At 27.6% G+C, this 24503-nt stretch overlaps 1 protein-coding gene across 1 annotated transcript in view; it reads right to left on the bottom strand.

Annotated features, from left to right (window-relative positions):
* Nucleotides 1-24503, bottom strand: part of LOC142324456 (nucleolysin TIAR-like) — a 1191620-nt gene that overhangs the window by 16898 nt on the left and 1150219 nt on the right. The window contains exons 7-10 of the mRNA XM_075365284.1: nt 21669-21798; nt 8956-9072; nt 4461-4624; nt 355-517 (exon numbers count right to left, since the gene is read on the bottom strand). Coding sequence (XP_075221399.1) covers nt 355-517; nt 4461-4624; nt 8956-9072; nt 21669-21798 — 574 coding nt within the window. The remainder of the gene's footprint in view (nt 1-354; nt 518-4460; nt 4625-8955; nt 9073-21668; nt 21799-24503) is intronic.

Genomic DNA, 24503 nt, shown 5'->3' with positions numbered 1-24503 from the left:
ATTAAATCAGAAAATAAATTGAAATAAACTAGTCTGTGTTAGGTTCATCAGAACTAAAAATAATTCTGTTAACTGAATCCCAGCAATCAAAATACAACGTTTGTTAAAATCCAGTTTAAAACAGGTGTAATTTTTCTTGGCTTAATAAAATTACCTGACAGCTCTTCACAACGATCAAGTTTAGTCATGAAACTAGAAATCTATTAAACTAACTCATATTAGTAGTAAAATTAAATATTTAAAAAAATATCTGAACAGTGTTGATATTCGTAATATAAAAAATAAAAAGAATAGGTATTATTTAAAATACAATATTTTAAATAATATATATATTTTTTATATTTATAACCTTACCTGGAACTGTTGCATGGCGGGGTAAGCAGCAGCGGCTGCCATCATGCCAGCTGGGGTAGGTTGTTGTAATGCTGCCCCTTGCGCAACGGCGGCTGACATACCTTGACCAGGTAATTGAGGCTGCGCTGCTGGCCACGCACCCGGCAAACTCATGCCCATTCTCCTATAATTATTAAAGTATGAAACGGTAAATTTATGTTAAAAATATAAGTGAATTGAAAAAGATTTTTTATTTAATATACATTTTTTACGTCATGATGATGTATATATATATGTGAAATTATTAAGTATAACAAAGCTTTGATAAATCAATTTGAACAAATTTATTTTTAAGGCAATATATCCTAACAATTAAAAAAAATATTTTAAGTTACGTTGGGTACATATGACGTTACAACACTGCCTGAAACATATTTTGGGATCCAATAAAATTGATTCTTCTCTTCTCTATCAGATAAACAGAAAATTCCATTATTTATTACTGAAATTTTATTGTAAAGAATGAAATAATATATAAATTAACACAATCAACCAACAAAAAACTTCTTAGGGAAATTAAACATTAATCTTACTGTTTTTAAAGTAAAGTAAAGTAAACCAGTCATTAATAAAAAAAAGGACAGATTTTACTACGTTTGATTTAGAATAATTAATGTACTTATTCTAAGACAAATTAGAAAGAACATCCGGGATACTTACATTTCACATAATTTACGTCTACTATCAGGCAAGAAATGAGAGAATTCGATTGTTTTGGTAATAATATTGACAGGCTGTTTATTTTGTTATAAAATATTTCAAACTGTTAATTACAAAAAAAATAAAAATAAATAAAAAATGAAGCACCTTATCCATCTGCCGTTTACATAATCATAGTAAAAATTACTGCCTCCAATCTTTACCATAAAAATTTGCGAAAGTAGTTTCATAGCGTAATTATAAAATAAAATTAACATCTCAAATATGTGAAAACAACAATATTCTATAAGATGATTCTCCAAGAATGTAAAACCCTTTCAGGATATGTTCTATTGCTGAAAATAAAGAAGAAAGTTTAATAAACATAGATTGGGACACCCTCCGTTAGTGGGTGTTGACTGCCGAAAGAGTTTTGCGCCTTTGATAATATTAAGCCTGACTATAATTCTTGGAACCAAAATTAAGGGCAATATTTTGTGGTTTTATATCAAATCTGAGCTCAGAAATTAAAATAAAGTCCCAGAACTTTTTGATAGGTTTTGAGAAATTTGAGGTAAAAGATAAAAGACTGGAGTCGAAAAGCACATTTATTTGCTTTTGGCGTAATATAACTTTATTACCCATTTAATAAAGTTATATTAAAATTATACCTATTTAATAAAGTTAATGGGTGATAAACAATAAAATAACTTTATTAAATGGTAATAAACACATAAAAGTTAAAAAAAAACTTGTACAGAATTTGATTCTGAGTAAAGATTATGAATAAAGGTCATAGAGACTAAATACAAAAGTAAGAAATTTGAAGTTTATTAAAGATAAAACTTATCAAATGTTTTAACTAAAATGTTGGAGATTTGACGAAGTTAAAATCCAAACCTAAGTTTGCATGAACGTCCTTTATTTCAGCAGTAAAAAATGTACTGAAAGTTTGTTAAATTTTTGTGAATTATTTTGTACTGTGAATCTAATTATTACAAGACTGCATGGGAAAAATTACGTTAAATAAAACGAAAGTTTTGTTTAATACTTAAAACATTATTTTTAACTATTCGAAATCATATTGTCTCAACTTTAGCCTATATTTATTTCCGATTGATTCCTACCGTTAATGTGGTGCCTCAGTCTAATCATATCGGAACTCTTACGTGCTAACTACATATTTACGATTGTTTAATGACGTATTACGTTTGCAGTGGCAGTTATCTTATTCATAAATTTTACTTTAAAAATGTTTAACTTAATAATATGAATTTAAACTTACTCAACTTATTAAACTTAATACGTAGGTTAGATGAGAACTGGAATATATTAGTACTCGAATGAGATTGTCTAATAGATTAGAAGGATATGAAAGAAATCTTATATAACTGAAAAAAGAAGAGTGACATATAAAACATTTACTTGCTGGAACCAAAACGTGTAATAAAAATAACATATAAATTTGAAATTTGAGGGAAATATCCGTAGAAAAGATTCTTTTTAACAGAAATAAAATAATTATAATTTAAAGTACACTTTGACGCTCTCTATAAATCTTAAGTCTTATTTTATGATTCATTTAATAATAATAAATATTCTACCTATTAAGATGGAAAAAGAGAAACTGAGGTTCAGGAGGAGAAAATGCAATAGGTTACAGAAAAATTATGATTAAATAATATTAATTATAAATTTGATACATTATAATAAAGAATTTTTTCTTTTAAAGAAGAATCAAAATAAAGGAAATAAAAACCCAAGAGTTAATATTAATTGTGGTAACGCGTCTTTATAGCTGAACTATATATTTTTACCACCTTTTGCACTAATTTAATAATATACACTGTACAAAAGTGTGCGTTGTGGTCAAGCGGTTGTGAAGAGAAACTGTACACTAATGCATAAACGTGTAGCGTTTATTACTTAGTTTAATACATATAACTTGGTGTATTACTAATTAATATATTCTAGTATATATTACACAACGTGTAATTCTACGTCGTACAGAAGAGAATGTGTACAGAATAAAATAACCTAGAAGACAATTAGGATAAAATAGACAAAAGGTAGTATTATTCTAAGTTAAAGATGCCTGCAATGCGGTTGTGCTTCTACTAACTGATAACTGAGAGGGGGGCTATAATATCAATATTAACAAACTTAATAATACACTATTATAAAATAACTAATGATGCTATAAGGTATGGCTGTGTACTTCATTTCCGTCATAAAGTTAGTAAACTATCTATTTACATACTTTACAAACGTAAAGTTCTCAGTTTTATCGGCTAATATCTGTGTGGCCTATACTTTTTATTTGATGTATTACGATACCAATCTTGTTAAAACTTCAAACAAATTAATATAAATATTTGGAAGAAAATTATAAGCATAAATATTTTTCAGTTTGGACAATTTTTTAAATAAATTAATTTGAAGTTTAAAAGGCTAGAAATGATAATATACTCGTAATTAAAAAAAAAAAAAACTGAAATTTATTGAAATATTTCAATTTATTACAAATAGTAATTTAATTTAACAAAGAACAAGTCGTAGGTTAATTAATGATAAAAAATTAGCATTTCAAAAATAGCTTACTTATTTTACTTCACGAAATATTTCCACTTTTTTTTTAAAGTACAATTACCTAATTTCAAATCAAAATATTTTATTCCGTTACATATTGAATACTAACTAAATTTTCGTTTTTTTTTCTTTTATTGTTAAAAAGTAGTGGGTTTACGATTTTAAATTTTCAGAGATTACAAACATCTAAACATATAACTTTCTTGTGTATGCGAAAAAAGTAAAAAAAAACAACAGTTTTCTCGTTCACTAATCTGTTCTTTTGAAGTAATCATTTCTAAGTCTTACGGATCTTTTTCAAGTTTTCGGAGTCATCATGATTATTTGTTTCCTTTAACTGGTTACCATACAATCTAACTGGTCTACTGAACTATATGAAATACTTTGCAATATTTCAATTTCATAAAATTAAAAACTAATAATAAATACGGTGGTAAATTAATATAATATTACAGCCATATTGAAGATAAATTTTTTCTAATATTTTGTTATAAAATTTACCTTATTATAATATTTATCATTATTACACGTAAAAATAGGTGCTATAAGGATTAAAAATAGAGTTATGGTTACAAAATCATTATCACAACTCATTAAATATGAGGCCTGAAATCGAATTAACGATTTCTATTAACAACTGAACAAATACTCATGCTAAAAAATTACCTGTCTTTTAGCTGCTACAACTGTATAGAAATTAACCTGACATTAGATGATCTACGCTTACAGATTACATAGCGGTCCATAGAAGAGAAGTCGTTCCATGCATGAAATAGAGGACAAAAATGGTAATATATAATAAAACTTAAGTAAATATAATAAAGTTAAATACTACTAACCCCATATAACCCTGCTGATAACCAAATTGGCCATACGTATATCCCTGCATACCCTGGAATAGTTGACCTTGCATTTGGGCCGCAGCGGTTGCAGGATAGCCCTGAGGATACCAGTATCCTAACTGCTGACCATATGCGTAAGGAAACTGAGCACCTGTCAGCGGCTAAAAACAAAACAGAATTAAACATGAGTTAATCTATTTTATATAATAAATAAATAAAAAGAAGTTATTAGCTAAAGTATAGAAATCAAGATATATTCTATATTGTACGATTTATTTATGTGTGTTAATTTATATTGTTAATTATAACTAACAAGGAATTGCGGCTGGATAAAAGAACTAACAAACAAAAGTTAAAAATAATTAGTACGTCTAAGCCTCGATCTGTTAATATCCTACGCAGTCAGATAATAACTATTTCAACCAGATAAAATTGACGGGTGTACCCCTTGATGGATGTAACTGTATTTCAACCCATTACGAATTAAAATAAGTATTTGAATGAATTGTTTGAACCCATGAATTTTATTTATGTGAAACGCAAAGGCAATAGAGTTTTATTAATTGGTATAAAAAGGAAAGAGAAACATATTATTTAAATAGACTTTCATAAAACTCAATAATAATGAGAATATTCATAACACTGAAAATATCTATGCAGCTACTATTTGTGTTATCGAATACATGTATCCTAATTTAAATCTATTTAGCCATTTCTAAAACAGTTGCAACTATAATTTTTATTTTAATGTACATTTACTGCGACCGGTAATAATTATTTAATTTCATTCAAATATTTTAAAATTTCTGAAATATATCAATCAGTTGAAAAATGTTAAATTTTTTTTTTTAAATCTAGTAATGTACTACAGAGAAAAACAAGGTGTTATAAAGAAATATTTTTAGACATAAATATAAAGCGGCATAACAATAAAACATACATACATTCAATAATATTATTTTAATGAAAAGATTTAAAAATAAATGGAATAAAACATCACAATGAAATAAGTTATTAAAAATAAATGACTTTATTTAACCTTACTGGATATCTCTTTTCAATCTTCAAATAAAATTCGGTGAATATACCGGACCATCTAACTGATTGATTTTGGATAAATTCTTGAGCGTAAATCTTGTATAGCATTTTCTATGAAAGAAACTTCTAAATCAGATTGCAATCTACGATTCGAAACATAATACTAGGAATTTGAACAAGGAGAAACTTTGATTTGGAAGGCCTAGATCTTGAATCGATTTTAAATTATTTTTTTTAGCAAAACCTAACATCTCAACACTATACATTCAGATGGATATAAGAGATTTTTACAACGAAAACTTTTGTTTTAAATTAATGGGTGACCAATAATGAATAGATCTTTAGATTTTATTCATGCGTGCATTCACGAGATGACTTTTTATTTGAATATTAAAATACTAAACAAATTAAAAAAAAAAAATCATATTTTTTTACTAAAACGTCTTTCTAAAACCAGCAATTCTTACATTGAACGTTATTCAAACAGGATACTACGGCTTATGCGGAGGGGAGGGGTTAGTTCAAGTTGTAATATTTAAATTATTAAACCGTGTTTATTACAACTTAGTAATAATGTGGTTAGATTCACAAGCCACAATCTTTGTATCGGGCTTATAAAATAAATTATGGATACTAAAGAAATGACCATTACGGATATAATTAGTAATAAAATATAAATGTTATTTGTAAGTTATAAAAGTGTTTGGTTAAGCATTACGTCGTTAGATAGCAAAACACTAACAGTATATAACAGCATAAGAGTATTGGCGCCTGTCAGTGTGTAATTAGTCTTGCGAGGCTCATTTCGTGTAAGTGGCACTTTAAAAACCGGAGACGAGACACCCGCTCAACTATCATCGGACTTCTCTCTAGCCCTCTCACCCTCTTTCGTAATTATTTGGAGGTAATAAAGAGGGAAAATTGTGAAGAAAATATAGACTGATAGCGCAGCTCTGCTGTTAATATACCACTCTTGAAACAGTAATGAATACACCAACATATTATAAACCTCTGCTTTCGATGTTAAGTCTGTAATTATAATACGTTTTAAATTTAATTGTTTTAAATGTATGATACTTTTTTAAATATAACAATAAAATCATTTTCAATATTAAAAACATAAATAAAGGTAAATAATTTTACCTTACACGTGAAAATAAAAACTGTTTAAAAAATCCCTCACAATAGGTTTTAAAAATGTTCTATATATTATCTATAAATAAGAAGTATTTCCTGTATATTATCTTTCTTGCTTTATTTTTAATGATTTTTCTGAACTTAGGAGATAGAGATGTTGTGGGAGTTATAAAATCCCCGCTTTTCCTGATGCCAATCCATACAATTATTTTACAAGGTTGTTAGCCGTATGTTTTAAAACGCATGGAATAAAAGATAAGAGATAAATTATTTATTGTTAGAAATGAATTTTAAAAGAAAAGCAAAACTCATTTTTAGACAATTTAATTTGGATATAACCTACTTCAGTTTAAAGAGATTTTTTTCATAATAAAAATAAAAAAAAATAATAGAAGTTAAATAAAAATCAATATTCACACTATTCTTTTACTCCGTTTTTATTCTTTTTTAAATTTCTAAAGAAATAAAGATTTTACGGGTATCTTTTGAAAATACTGATGATAATAAAGTTTTCCTTAAGATGATCGTTGTAGTAGTTTTCTTTTACCCAATTTGTCGAAACTGCCGTAGATCATGTCATGATCAGATATGGTTACATATTTAAAAATTCCTAAATCTCATCTACTGAATGAATTGAGAATGAATTAATCATATTCTTATTGTTTTTCGTTTAAAGAATACTGAATTTCATTGATACTCTTCATTTGTAATCACAGGCACTGTCCTACATCTTCATGGTGACATGACGTAAAATGATATTGTGAATTAACACTCCAGTTGTGTCCACAACTATAGTAGTTGGATCCACATCTCAGTTGCTGTATACATCTATCGTATGTATGAGTACATATACATAGAATTAAAGTAATTCCGTTCCACAATTTTATATTAAATTACTTTTTCTATCTTGATTGTAAGAGTAAAAACTTAAAATATTCTATTAAGAAGGACCCCATTTTAATAATTCTAAAATGGCAGCCGGTAATGTGAAATTATTTGTAATAAAAATCTGATGTGGATACCATATGACTTCCTTGTACGCCTACTAAATTACATATACACATTTTTTTTAAAATGAAAAGTACAACAATTTTTTTTTTTATCAATAACTTATTGAATTCTAATTTATCGTAAAAAGTTTTTTTACAATCGGAGGTTAATAATTTTTAATACATCAATATATTTAAATTAAAAAAAGTTAAAAAAAAGGAGATGAAGTCGGATTCAAACCGATGTGCCTTCTCCTTGTAAGATCCGAATATTTCATTAAAAAAAATTTCATTTATAACTCTGGAACCAATGAAATTAAATACCACTTATGATATATCGTTGTAAAGGTCTCAATGAGGGCTTATTACTGCAGTTAGAAAAAGTCCAAAATCCAATCTTGTTTTAGATTTTGGGGTTTTTTTGGACACTTTTCGTTCATTCGATTGCAATCAAAAGGGGAGGTGCACAACTAGATGTTACACAGTCCAAAATCCAAAATTTCAACATCCTACGGCTAATAGTTTTTAATTTATATGTACGGACGTACAGACGTCACACCGAAACTTGTCAAAATGGATATTTCCGGTGAAATCTGAAAACCGAAATTTTTCGAGATCACAATACTTCCTTTATTTAATAAGCGGAAGTAAAAATGGTAATTTTTAAAAGAAATTTAACTTTATGAAAATTATTTAAGTTTAGGTATATAAAATATATGAAATAATTGAAATTCTACAAAATTTACATTGAATTATGTATTTATATTATGCAAATGATATGAAATTCATATCATTCTACAAAGCCATAAACGTTTAATTCTTTTTTTTTTTATAAATTGATTTAAACTATTTTTGAGAAAGTAAATTTTAGTATTTTTATAAAATATAACACAAATAAGCAATTAAAAAATTAATATATTAATAAATTTACTTATAAAATTATAAGCTATTTTTTCCATACCTATATTTTTTTTAAAATCAACAGTTTTTTTTTAATAAAAATATAATTTTTTAATATAAATTTTTGAGAGTAGTGGCTATAAATGTCATTAAAAGTATTGGATATTGCATTCAGCTTTTCTTAAATTAGGTACCATTATTAATTACATTTTCCTTTATGATAAATAAATGTAAATTAATATATCAGAGTATTTATCAGAGCAAAATATGGTAAAATAAAAAAAATATTATTTTTTAATTACCCTATATTATTTTCCAGGATTTTTAAATCTTTTTAAAATATGAGTATGAAAAATTTTTTAATCAGCAAGAAAAAATGTGATTAAACTAAAAAAAAGAAAAAATTAAATAAATAAAAAACGACTCACTAAATTTGAGGAATTGTGCTTCCAGAGGATCTTTTCGGAGCTACTATACGGCTCCTTCGTTAGTGGTGTTATAGGTGGCGCTGTTGTCAATGGTATTGCCCCATCCGCAATACAGTTCTGGAAATACAGTTTTATGTATTTTATGTACCAGTTGTAATTTATTTTTGAATAGGAAATGTATTAAAAAAGTTAATAAAAAATTTATTTATAAGTTTATAACTACTTTCGGACAAGATTTAAAGCATTTGGAATAAAAAAATGAGATAAAAATAATATAAAAGCTACTTAATTTTTTCTTTTTAAAACTATTTATTTTTGGGTTTCGTATAAAAGGGTTTCTGTTTTATTTCTAATATCTGCATCTATTTTGTGCTTTTCGTGTTTCAATTTTTATCCTGGTTACTGGAAATTGTTCTTTTCGATGAGGATCATAATCATCGCCTTTACATAACATTGTTTTGAATATAGTTATAATGTATATTTAATTAAATTAGGAGTATCAAAATTATGAATATAACAAAAAATCTGCCAGATAATTATATTAAAAATAAAACTTTTCGGGAAAAATCCATGGATATTTTAGAGAATATTTTGTTTCAACGTCTTTTGTGTAAGTTAGTGAATGGTTGAACTGTGGGGTACGGTAGATATTTCTATCTGAAATTAAATTAAACGGAATTTACTACTATATGGTTACACATTTATAAAACGAACTGAATTTAAGTTTAAAGTAAAACTTAATAAAGTTTACTAAACAACTTCAATTTCTACATATAAAGTGTTATAGGTATAGAATCCTGCATAGTAGAATACAGTACATATACAAGAACGGTAAATTAATTGCTGCTGCTACCATTATTGCTTAAATTCATTTGAATATTTAAACGAGCATGTGTCGAATACACATTATATATTGTGTCTTTATATCTGTCTACCATACCCTGGATTGCATTCATATGTAAATTATAGAAGTCTACGAAATATTTTATTCCTGAAGTAAAAGTTTACGTATTTATGAATGGTACAAATAATAATAATAGACATAATACATGAAGAATTATCACAAGAAAGAAAACTAAACACAAGGAAAACAATTGTACAATAATACGAATTTATTACAGATATTTCTGTATGTTCATACAATTTAATAATTAAGCGATTGTTATATCGATTTGAATAAAGGTTCAAATGTAAGTAAAGATTTTTTACAAATTTAATTATATTCCCTATACTTAAGTCTTTTGAGTTTAACTATAACGGCATACTTTAAGAATTGGTTAACTTGAGATAAATCAAGAGAGACAATTTCTGAAACGCAATTTACATTACAGATAATTTTTTTTATAGCGTAAAACCGTACACCTTATAAATAGTAAGTAAATTGTAATGGATTTTCTAATGAAATAACTTTAACATTTGGTAAGAGATGAAGACATTTCGAACTAAAAGAGTCTATCATTTTATTCGATCACTTTAATATAATAAATTAGAAAAACAAAATATATAAAAAAAAATTAAATAATAATATTAAAAACTGAAATATTAAAGTAAATCTCTTAGATGCATGTGAATACTTCAGTGAATCCTATTTAATTGGATTTGAAATCGAAATAATTCTATGGATTGTTTGCTTCGCATAACACAGTGGATTGTTATTTGAAGTTTTACTGATTTTTATGATGTCTTTCTTGAGGGTCTGCTTATATTAAGTTTATTTACACCCTAGTGAATAGGTCTATTCTCAACTGAACATCGATAATTTGAAATATTTGTATAACAAAAATGTATTATTATTTCTTATAAATATAAAAATTAGTTAACATTTTTTCTCCAATCATTTATATAAGTAGTTAAGTATTCTAACAATTCAGATATTTTTTCTGAGTGTGGTTAAATCAGTATTGTTAAGAAAAAATACTTACTAGTAAAAGAACTATTGCTATTGTTATATTGATTGGTAAGATGGTTAATAAAGATTTCCTGAAATTTTATTCTATAGATGTATTTATAATTAAAGGATTTGTAAATTTATTGTTAATTTACTATTATTTTTATCCTTATTATTACCTTTCTGTACTGTAGACATTATCTTATTCAGCATTTTTATGCTGCTCTCTACACAAGATCTTTCGTTTAAGATCAAACTTCGAATGCATTTATATACTATGAAATATAAATTTCTCTATTGAATTATGTAAGGAAATGATAAAAAATAAACGTATACCACAGTAAACCATTTACTAACTTACATAAAAAAAAGTTATTAAAAATATTCATGGATTTGCTCAAAAAATTAAGTTTTTTCATACAATTTTTTTAACAGATTTTTTTTTTTTTTTAATTATAATTATTTAAATAAAACTGTTTTTTTTTTGGCTTAATAAGCTAAATAAAAAGAAAACTTTCATTAGGAAATGGAAAGAGCCGCCTTTAGATAATATTTCAAAAACAAATTTTTTAATATTTTTTGAGCTAAGCTCAAATGAAAGCTTTAGGTAGGTAGCTTTGGTTCTGCTGATTTTGTAAGCTCAACATAGAACTGAAAAAGGAAAGATTTTTAATGATGTCAGTTGTTTACATAATGCGACAAAAAAGAAAATTATAAAATAAACAATTTTCATCAGGGAACCAACTGGTTATGCAATGTGGAAATTTCAGAAAAAAATTAACAACCAACTATTTTTCGAAATTTACAGAGCAGCTTATTCGGGTAATATTAAAAAAAATTCCTCATGAGAGAAATATTTTGTAAATTTAATGAATTCTAAATGTGAGTAGTAGTCATATTTTATTTTAACATTCATCTTCAATAAAAAGAAAACTAGGTTATTTTAAAACTTAACAAAAAGCCTGTATGATTAATTAATTATTTACTAGATTAACCATCCATAATTAATTATGCCTTGTTATCAGAATAAACAGCCTTTTTATTATGAAAGAAAAAGAAAAAGAAAGTCAGATGATTTCTAGCTTCTGGATTCTCTACCCCAGACAAGGCGTAAGGTTATTAACCTAATATAAAAAAATGTGATCTTTTTGTTTATATCTGTTATTTTACAAGAATAATTTCAAGTAGTATCTCTAAAGGATTTCCATCGATTTATTTTAAATTATCTGATTTATATTTTAAAATGAATTTAGAAAAAAATTTTCTAATTAAATGATTTTCAAATTTACTTGAATGAGCAAATTTAAAAGTAATTTGCAACACCCGCACACTACGGGAAGTGCAAATTTACCGCGCATAAACAGTCTATATTTTCTGTTATATTTAGACGGAGAATCAATGATCAACTTCAACATACATTTAAAAAAAAAAGATTCCATAGTACGATATTTAAGTAACAGATTTAACTGGATATCAAGATTTAATAATAATTAAAATTGCTAAAAAAAATCGTTTCAAGATTTTACAGTTACGTAAAAAGATTTAGTATCCACGCAAATTACCTAGTTGTCAATGCGTAGGTAATATTTACTTGGACTATCAAACGATAAACCACCGAGCCTAGTGGACCACCGGGTCTAGTGGTGAACGCGTCTTCCCAAATCAGTTGATTTAGAAGTCGAGAGTTTCAGCGTTCAAGTCGTAGTAAAGTCAGTTATTTTTACAAGGATTTGAATACTAGATCGTGGATACCGGTGTTTCTTGGTGGTTGGGTTTCAATTAACTACACATCTCAGGAATGGTGGAACTGAGACTGTACAAAGAATACACTTCATTTACACTCATACATATTATCCTCTAAGGTAATTAACGGAGGCTAAACAGGAAAAAGAAAGAAGTCTATCAACGATAAACGGTCATAGACTTTTATAAGTTTAGTGGTTAAATTTAGAGATTAATATCACTTTGAAATTTACTGAAGGAAATAAGTTTTATTGAAATGATTATGGGAAATTAAACCTCCTTTTCTTAAAGTTGTTAAATTTTAATCGTATTTCACTATTACTAATATTTGTTTGCCTATGTAGATTAGATTGTAATTTTGCTCTTCAGGGAGATAGGATCGAAGAAAAATATGATTAAATTATTAGGATATTCCATAGGATCTGAACTGCGTCACATTTTGAGAAGTGATCAAGATTTATGATAAATTAATTTGTCTGGTAGGTTTCACCAAGAAGAAGGAAATAGCGCTGGTAAATTAAATTGGTAAAACTGATTAAATTAGGTCTTAAATCAGCAACAATGAATTTTATCAGGTATAAAAAATTGATTATACATATTTAATTGATTCTAGTGTTATTTTTGTTCAACGTAGTATAGAAATTACCACCGTGTGAAATTTTTCAAGAACATCGAAAAAAAAATTATATATTACACATCACATGTACGACTTTTTCATAAAAGTATAGCATTATTTAGTATTCTTGTACATTAATAAATATTTGCGCATGAAATGTGGATATGGAAGGGTCGGTTACTATTTGAGGAGAGTGTCGGTTTGAACCAGAGGCGGAAACCGGCAGAGTGGACCCCTGTTTGATATTATTAGGTTTTGTTATTTCACTGGGTCTGCTCACAACTAGTATTCGCTTGATCGCTATCTGCCTTTGAAGTATGGCTGGCCGTGCATTACCCCTAACCCCTAGCCACCCGTGACCACCCTTAGTGTGTACAACACAACTGCAAACCGAGCCTAATTTGAATGCAAATATCATCCACCAGTTCTGCTGCTCGCTACCCATACCATTCCGTCGTATCATCCCCACAGTTCACATTTTCGCTGTTATGTTTATGTATGCGGGACTCCGTTGTTTTCTCCACAGCGGCTGGAATTCCAGCAATATTTTTATGACACTTCCTTTTTTTTGACAAGCGCTCTACTGAATCCCCTTAATGGGAAACAGATTTCCATTCTAAATTAAAGTTTGTGTTTTATAAAAACAACCTCGGGCTGAGCATTCTCTCATTCCAGGTCGTGATGATCGAATGAAATCGAATGGGAAACAAATACTAATATTTGTGTCATTAACGTCTCTTATATTGAAATGTAAGAGAATATATAAAATGAATCCTCTCTCTCTCTCTCTCTCTATATATATATATATGCATGGATACCGCTGAAAATTTTTATTAACGATTACTTTCACCCGCAAATTATAATTTAAAATTGAAAAATGTTTTACAAAAAACAAAAACATATAATTGTCTGAATATAATAATGTACAATTGCTAGCTTAAAAACAATAAATATTTATAAACAATTACACAACAAATATTTTTCCTTTGTACTAAAAAATTTCTGACGTATAAATATTCTAATGTAAATGAATTTTCTATTCTATTCATACGCACAGAGCACAATTATTTTTTTTTTTTTTAAATAAACAATTTCACTGAATAAAATATATTTTCTAAACGTAAAAAAACATTCCACATTCTATGTTAACAAATTGATTATTTTTATTCATATGTTTATTTTATTTTTTACTGAAATTAAAATTTTTTTTTTACTTAATTTATGCTACATTTCTTTTGTAGAGTTATCAATTTTATTATTTATATTCAGTTTATAATATTCTTTCATAACCTTATTGCTACTTCTATTTATATCTAATATTTAGTTGCAGAGTACTTGAATTTAGTTCATAGTAGAAAAACCACTCAATATGGAAACGATAACCTTCTCTATGAACCTAGCTGACTATAATTAGCAATTACAATGAAAGTAAGAGAAATACTCAGGAAATACTTTTATCTGACTTAAATTCCTATTATTTTATTAATCTATGAATTCCTTAACGAGAACATTCGATTCACATAAAAAAGAAGAAACATAGTTATAACTCCTTGACTGTTAACTTTTGACTTAATAACATTAATTTTTGTCGCTTATATTCTACAATAAAAATCTAATTTGAAGATATTTAAACCAAAATTTGTTTTGTAACTGAATATGAACATAATTATGTAAATATTTAGTACTGAATGAATACTTATGTAGCATCTGATTGTAAAAAGAAATATATCTTTTATTTTCTTACCAAAAAATATATTTTACTTCCAGAAGCTGAATGGTGCTGACACAACCATCAAGCTCAATAAATTAATTTTTATAAAATTTCTCGTTATCCATCGTTTACTGATCTGAGTTGGGTTGATATTCTGTACTACCCCTACCTTTATCTACTTCAGAAGAAAATGTATCCTATTTAATAGATAAATTAATATAATAGTTATATTTAAAATTCAGAAAGCCAAGACCAAGAAGAGCTGTGGAGTCGACTAAATTAAACTAAGAACTTATATTTATGAATCGGAATATTTAAATATGTGGTTCACATATAAAAGCGAGAACAGTCTTGAACATAAATTAACTATATTTATAATTTGTAGTTAGTACTAGATAAAAATATCTGGAAAACTGATTTGAACATGATATATTTGACTTTAGTAGTAAATTTGGTATGAGAGGTTTTTTTTGGCAACAGTGCTCTTCAACTTTTAGTCAGTTCATATTCATTTCACTTCTCCAATGTAGGAGAAATATCGCCGTCAACTTGATATCCCATGCAATGTTTGATATTGTTCATAATATCATTTAACAATCCTTAAAAAAAAAAAAATCAGTCACATCTACATAAAAAAGAATAACAAAAAAAAGTCAAATTATTGAACATACTGGAACAAATTAATAAAATTTAGGATCTAATTAAACATTACTGCTTCACAAAGGAAACTGCAGTTATATGTTGATGTGATCATTAATTTTGATGAATTTATTAAGCTAAAACCACTTGTAGTGACATTAAAGTTAAAATCTAGACGGATGAATAGACACGATTTTACTCATGAAAATTCATTACAATTTGTCGTGGCCCAATGCAAATCTCAATGATACAAAGTTAATGGAAATTATTTATGGATGAATAAATGAATGAATAAATAAATTAATTATACATAACCTCAAAAACGGTTAAGATAGTCATTTTAATGTCAGCCAAGTTATGGTGCGTTTGCCTTTTAACAGTGGTCTTATATTAAGTACTCCCTAAGATTAGTATCAACGTATTCAAGCAAAAATTCATACATAAAATTCGGTATTAGTTTAGGAGTGTATTTATTGATAATCCCACTGGGTTTTCTTTATTTCTTTTTGTTAAAGAATGGATAACCACTATTCGCTAGTACCTATTAAGTCTTAAGAAAAAACCAATAAAGTATGTGTTCTTAAATCATTAACATTAATAAACGAAAATACTGGAGAATAATAATTTTAAATCAGATAATTATTATATCAAAGATACATAAAGCGAAAAAAAAATTAGACATAGATGGGGGAAGATAGATAGTATAAAGAAAAAAGAATATATGAGAAAGTGGGAAAATTTAGTTTTTTAACGAAGTTGACTAACACTTAATAGAAAAGTTGTACATTTATTTTAAATAAGGAACAATAATAGTAATTTATATAAAATAATGAAAAGAAATGGCAAAGAAGGTGAGTGGAGAAAAAAAAATTATAAAGAAAGTGGGTCATTTGCGTAAGATAGAAAATGAAACTAACATTTACTTATATATTTTATATATTTTTCTATTTACTTGTAGTTGGAAAAAAAACTGTTAATAACCGTCTAATTATTAATTTTATAGTTGTAATAAAAATATATTCTTTTAGAATTTTTCATTCTTCATTGGTTAGTGAACTCTTGTTGACCTGCTACTACTACTACTTTATCAATCAGATTTTTACTCCAGAAGAAGGCATATCTACTCATGTTAATAACTATCTAAAAACTAACAAAGAAGTGATTTTGATACATTTAGCAAAGTAAGAGTAGAAATATATATATTTAAATATGAGATCGGTATAAAAATAAAAAAAAATATCTCCAGCACAACGTGAACAATATTTATCTACTAAATTAGATTAATAAGTCTGAAGAGATTCTTCTGGTTAGGGTAGGTGAAAAATTTATTTACCCTAAACAAATGCATTCATTAATTAAATTGAATCAATTTAATGAAATAGCTTACGGCTAATTATATGCTAGTAAATATTCTAATGCGTATAAAATTATACTGTTTTTATTTCTATTAAAGTATAAATAAATAAGATACAGAGATATTAATGTTTGTTTTTGTTATAAAAGAGTGGGTGGCATCAACAGATGTTGTCATTAGACCGGTGGAAATTGGTAGCGTATGAAAAAATGCCATGCCGGCCGGGATTCGAACCCAAAACCTCCTCCGCAAGAAATACCGAGACATTACCTATTCAGCCATGGAGGTCGGAAATTAGTATTATATTACTTTACTTTATTTACTTTATTAAATTAGAGGAATTAATTCATGAAGCTAGAAACATCTATTTTACTTTATACACTTATCCTTTTAAATTAATGAGAATAAAGCAAAAAAAATGACTACGATATAATATTAATTTTTTTACGGCTATGAATGGCTTTCTGTAAAACATGACAGTAACAAATACTAAAATTTTAAATAAAAGCATTTCAATATATTATAAAAATTGCTATGTGCAAGACAAATATTTTTATACCCTGTACATATACCCAAAATACAGGATGGAAAAGATCACTTATATTTTAATATGTGTAAAATTTATTAAACCAAAATAAATAAAGAAAATAAAATCAAAACAAAAATACAACACATTCAACAATTAACCAATTGGTGTGAAAATTCTTATAATATATAGAAAAAAATTAGCCGAAATTATATCTGCCAAGAGTTAATTACACGACGATACTATTGGGAAATTGCATTAAAAAAAAGATAAACATTACTAATGGAAGTTTTTCTATAACATTAGCTCTTCCTGTCCCACTTCTGTTTCTTCACAGTACGAACCCCTTCTTTCAGGTAATAATACACAGAGACGGTAGGTAACATACGAATGACTGTATATGTAAGAATGACTATATAAATTAGAACAATTGTAGTTATAAGTTTGGAAAAATCATGTTGTTTAATATTATCTACTTACAAGCGTGAGTAGAGATTATTAGGAAAATGAAGAATACAAAAAAGAAAAAGGCTTTTGCATTATTTTGTTAGAACATATCTACTGATAAAGAAATACGAACTAACCTTGATTTTACATATTTCTAGAATTTTATGGGTTTTACATTGGCGTAAAATCGAGTTGGGTGTTAAGAATAATTTAAAAATGAATTTTTTTAACAGTTGTGAAATGACTTATGAAGTTGGATATTCATAAATTATTTCATGGATAAAGAATAACGAAACTACCATAAGTCATTCGATAATGCTTAATTACACGTCGAATCAATCAGGTCAAGATTGAGGCAGTCCACTTTATGTGGTTGTTTATTATAAGTTATAAGAATAAAAGTAGAAGAATATATGTTATATTGCATACAGTTCATGAACTTTATGTTGTTTTAATGATGTCAAAAAATGTTCATTATTTAACTGAATTTTTCAGAGGTTTACTATTAAGATTTTTTTTTAAATTTATTCCTGCACCTATTAGGAGAATCACAGGTTAAAGATTACTAAGTGATTTTAAGTAATATTAAGCGTTACTTGTTTTATCTGCTGTATATTAAGATTATAAAAAAATTCCAATAAAATTACAAGAACAGTAACGAAATTAGATACATTGATAATGAATAACGAGTATCAAACATGAAAACAATGCCACAACTAAGTATATTTTTTTATTGTTAGAGGTTTAATGCTTATTGCCGATTTGAACATATTTAAATGAAAACTATTTACGTAAATTAATAGCACTGTTTTCTCATGTCAGATAAACTGAAAGCTTAATTATATGCAAGAAATAATATTCATTAGTTTTGTAGAAGCTTTCATTCAATTCCGGTGGAAGAATAATGTTTTCCCTTACAGTACAACTTGAAACAAGGTGATATAAACAGTGTTAATGTTTAATGCGATATAACGTAATACTAGATTGTTGAATATCGTAATGCAGGTAGTCTAGTGTAATTGCAATCGATGTAATTCTGTAATGCAATATTTACATTACCGAACCACCTGTGGTTTAGTTGAGGTATACCGACTGACACTCATGAAATACTCTTACCGTTAATCTATATAGAGGTAATCGAGCGTTAAAGCGGATTACAAAACACTTCTGTAAAATTTGAAGTTAATTAATTTTTTTATTTATTAAAAGAACGAGCATAACAGGCACGGTCATTAGCACGATGGTAATTGGTAGCGTATGAAAAAAAAAACAATGTGTGATCGGAATTCGAACCCGGGACCTCCGCGCGAAATGTCGAGACGTTACATCCAAGGAGGTCGGCTGAGTTAGTCACTCGTAAACAAAAAAAAAAATTATACTTTAAGTCATTTATAAAAATAATAAATACAATAAGGGATATACAAATACCTGTGTAGTCCTAGAATAAACACGTATTAAAAGCCTACAGGTATAACAAGTATAAATAAGCATTGAAATTAATTTTATTCCGATTTAAATCACACTTCTTTATAACTTTTAAATAGGAAGTTAAAGTAGAGCATATCAATTATTTAAAAATTAAATGACGGTTTGTACCGCTTTAACTACCTCTTCAATTTATCATTGTTATCGTTTGATATGAAATAAATTGTTTTACAGCTTTTCACTCATTTTAAAATAATGCGTTTATCAACATGCAAACATCAGTTAATGTCAATATTTTTGATATCGCCGCCACATAAACTTGAAGCTTGTGCGTGGGACTATAGCGTATGAAAAATGCCGTGCCTGACCAGGATTCGAATTCAGAACCTCCGGATGAAAGATTGAGATGTTAACACTCCCGCCATGGAGGCCGGCAACATATTGTGTTTTACAGCGCAATATATTTAATTTCCAAGAAGTGAAATGTGAAGTATATATGAATTTATTTTCTTATACAGTGTTCAAATTAAAATAGGCTCCAAATTCAATAACTTATATATTAAATGCATATTTCTGTTCAAATGTATATATTAGTGTAAGATGTATAAAATAATGTGAAAGATGGTAAAGCTGAAGCTGGAATGGGGAGGACTATTTATTATTGCCTGCACATTTGAGTACTTAGTCTATGACGGGCATCGGCTTTTGAACAAGATTGCGTAATCGTATGTTTGTTAAAATGCAGTTAACTGTTGAAGAACGAGATTCGTGAAGGAAATTTATTTAGAGACGAAATCTCATGTTGTGTGTTGGGAAAAGTTCAGGGAGAAATTAGAAAAGGAAACATCAGAGATAAATATTAGTTAAAAATTTCGTGAAACAGATTCGGTGTTAGACCAGAAACGTGCTCGACTCAGATCAGCTTTAACGACTCAAGTAATAAAGGACATTAAAGCGGCAGTAACAAGAGCTTCTCATAAATATTTGAGGCGACTAAGCGGAAAATGACATTTCAGTAGGTTTAGCCCACACTGCAGTGAGGAGAATAATGAAATGTTATCCGTAACGAATGCAGGTTTTCCATGAGCTAACTAATGCTGATTATGCTAAAAGGGTTCACGGATTATGCTAAGGGTTACTTTAATGCTTCAAGAACTTCATTAGAGGCAACATTGGCATTTTAGATCAAGTATTTTTCACAGAGGAAGCGTAATTTTACCTTGGAGGATATGTTAATAGTAAAAACTACTGGACTCTTTTCCTGTTTAGCCTTCGGGAACCACCGTCAGGTATTACTTCAGAGGAGAATCAATGTAAGTGAAGTGTAGTCTTGTACAGTCTAAGGTCGACCATTTCTGAGGTGTGTGGTTAATTGAAACCCAACCACTAAAAAACACCGGTATCCACGATCTAGTATTCAAATCCGTATAAAAGTAACTGTCTTTACTAGGATTTGAACGTTGGACTCTCGGACCTGGGGTACAGAAAACCGCACATTTTCTTTGAATCTCCCCTACATCCTCAAAAATAGGCGTACAATGTGCGATTTCAAAGCGACGAACAATAGGACTCTTTGGATTTTGCTATCTACCAAGAAAATTAACCAACAGTTAATCCCTTACTTCAAGAGGATGAGCGCGAGTGCTGGTTGCTTGAGGACAGCGCAACTTGACATACACCTTCCTCTATTATGGAGATGCTACAGGATTTTTTCGGTGGAAGAATCATTTCTAAAGGATTCGGCTCATCAAGATCCCTGATCTGTTAATCCAGACTTCTTTCTGAGGAGTTACATAAAAGAGTTTGTTTATAATAGGAATCCACACACCCTGCAGGAATCGAAGACAAACATTACAAAAGCCATCCAGGAAATAGACTGGATGCAACTAACAAGAGTAGCCAGTAACACGGTCAAACGTGTTGACAAGTGCATAGAAGTGGATGGAAATACTTTTTAGCACATGTAAATTATTATGCAAGTGTTTTCCAATAAACGGTTGTTTATAGACTAAACTAAGTGATCTTTTAAGTTAAACATTCTGTATTTTAGAAGGTTAGATAAAAAAATGTTAATTTTTTTAAAAAATCGATCTGTCTTGCCAATTTGGCTATATCGTTTCAAGAAGTTAAAGTTTTGGAGATTGTTTGGACGGGGAATTATGGGCTCGAATAAATCCACCTTGAAGTTTTTTTACTCGTTGAATTAGTAAGTAGTAACAATGATTTATCGAACATTTTGTTTTATATATTTAAATCAGAGAATCGTTGTACAAATAGTTTATTATAATTATTATTTTAATTAATTAAAATAAATTATTAATTTATTATACGGAATATTTACTTGTAATAATGGAATTTACTTACCTGACCCGCAGTTTGTGCATTATTTGGATCTCCCGATTCCTTACCCCAAGAACACTTAACAGGTTGACCGTTTATATCAGTGTTATGCACTGCAACAATAGCGTGTGTCGCTGATTCTTTTGTCGAAAATCTGAAAATCAATTCGAAAATATTACTAAAAAAATATATATATATATTTATATAAATAAAATAATATTATTATTTTTATTTTATTCTAATAAATCTCACTATTATATAATATTAACTATCCAAGGCAGTAGAATCATCTATAATTAATGGTTATTAAAAAATAAAATAATCATTTTAATATTAAAATAATGTGATGTGGACATCACATGACTTCCTTGTACGCCTATTACATTTTTACATATATACATTTTTTTTTAAATGACAAATATACAAAATTTTATTTCTTTAATAACTTCTGTTTTTTTTCATATTTTTTTATTTTATTTATTATTATTGAATTGTTATTTATCGTAATTTTTTTTACAATCAGAGGTTAATAATTAATATTAAATCAACATATTTAAATTAAAAAAAAAAAAGTTAAAAAAAGGAGGTGAAGTCTAATTCGAACTGATCTACCTTCGCTTCCCCTTGATCCAAATATTTCATCAATTAAAATTTTATTTGTCACAAATAAAAAATTTGTTGTCTTGGTTCCAGAGCCTAACTATGGAACTAATAAAATTAAGTACCACTTATGATATATCGTTGAAAAGCTCTGAATGAAAGCTTATTACTGCAGTTAAAAAAAGTCCAAAATTCAATTTTGATTTAGATTTTGGGTTTTTTTGGACACTTTTGGTTCAGACGACTGCAATCAAAAGGGGAGATGCACAACTAGATGTTACACAGTCCAAAATCCAAAATTTCAACATCCTACGACTAATCGTTTTTGAGTTATGAGAGATACATACATACATACGTACGTACAGACGTCATGCCGAAACTAGTCAAAATGGATTCAGGGATAGTCAAAATGAATATTTCTTTGAAATCTGAAAACCGAAATATTTCGCGATCACAATACTTCCTTTACAAGGAAGTAAAAAAAAGATTTCAGTTTAACATAAGCAGCGCATATATTTCCTTTTATTACTTCTCGGCACGAAAAAGAAAAAGGACTGATAAAATGAGGCTAATAAGTAAAGAGAAAAAACAAAAAGTAAGAGAACGTAACATGAGTGGAAGAAAGTGGTGAGAATAATGAAAGAGGGTCGAAAAATGAAGAACATTCTGAAGTTATGGAGAACAAAATAAGAAAATAAACATATGACGTGAAACTATGAAAAGGATGGGAAAATGGGAAAGGGTAAAAGGGGAAAAAAGAAAGAAAATTTATCACAGGAAATAGAAGCATAATATTAACTAATAAAAATGCTAAATAAGAACCACATATTTATTCGTAATTACGATTTAGGAATGATGTTATTATGAAAAGCATATGCTACAGTATATTTTAATATGTATATTATTTTTACGATGAACAATATACTTCTGAATGTTTCGTGTATATTACAAAAGAAACCTCAGCCATAATAAAATCTTTAAAAAACATTATTTCATAAATATTATCAGATAATAGATTATTTTAAAAACAAAGGAATAAACATGAAAAAAACGAAATTGTAAGCTATATACGTAACATATTTCACCAAAACTAAAATTAAAAGACTAATGAAATAATATCAAAAAATAAGAGGAAAGGAAATAAGAAAATACTGAACTAACTCACGACATTCATACATTAGCCAAGAATTATAGGCTAATTTTTCATACATCTATATTAAAACAACCAAGTTAAATTGTTAGAATATATTGAAGAAAAAATACTTAGTTCAACATGAATTTACGATAAAAAGAATGCATACATTTCAATTATTTGTTATTTTCTATTAAGATTTATGTGATGGTATTTTTGCGATAATTATTATTACCGTGATTAACCTAATACAAATCGTTGACATTCACAAAATTTTAAATTAAGGATATATTTTATTTACTTACTAAAAGATTTACCACTCACTATAAATATCTTCAGAATGTTACCTTAGCGTTACGCAAAGTTAATTTGCCCTCTCTTACGATTAAAAAATATTATATATTTTTGTTTTTGTTAATTACAATTTTTACTATTCATTCTTATTAGTTAATTTTTATTTTTTACCTTCAACCTCATAAAATATTAAGAATTTTTTTTGTTCACTTATCAAAAAAGAATGAAAACTATTAGGTGATCAATGTAGCATATTTGACGTACGGATGAGTTTTTGAGTTATAATGATGTATACATCGACATAAAAACCGTTTAATTGTAAAGTCTATTTTTTAATATCGTAACAAAAAATTTTTATTGAAGTATATAATTATCAGTTTTCAGAATTTAGAATTTTCTTTGTTTTTTTTTTATATACTAAATAGTTTTGCATTGAGAAGAGAAGACTGTCCCGATGTTCACCTGGACGGGCATACATGGTAACGTAATGACGTTGAGATTATACAAAGTTTTTACAAAAAGTTGACAAGATCCAGTGTAGAGTCACCGTGATTCGCTCGGAATAAGAATATTCACGACTAACTTGGATAGCCTTACGTTTGTGATGAGATTAAACGATTCGAATTTGTTGTATGTCCTGTGATCTCTTAAATCGTTGTGATCCCAGTTAATATAACTGTGTACGAGGTGTGATCAAAAAATACGGTGAATAATTTTTTATTAAAAAAAGTAATAAGGTTACATAGAATTCTATTTAATCTCCTTCAAAGTACTGTCCTTGGCTAGCAATGCACTTCTCCCAAAATTGACTCCATGACTGGAGGCATTTCTGG

This window comes from Lycorma delicatula, chromosome 5, assembly GCF_047948215.1.
Source record: "Lycorma delicatula isolate Av1 chromosome 5, ASM4794821v1, whole genome shotgun sequence".
Lineage (NCBI taxonomy): Eukaryota > Metazoa > Arthropoda > Insecta > Hemiptera > Fulgoridae > Lycorma > Lycorma delicatula.
This window is presented reverse-complemented; position numbering and strand designations above follow the sequence as displayed.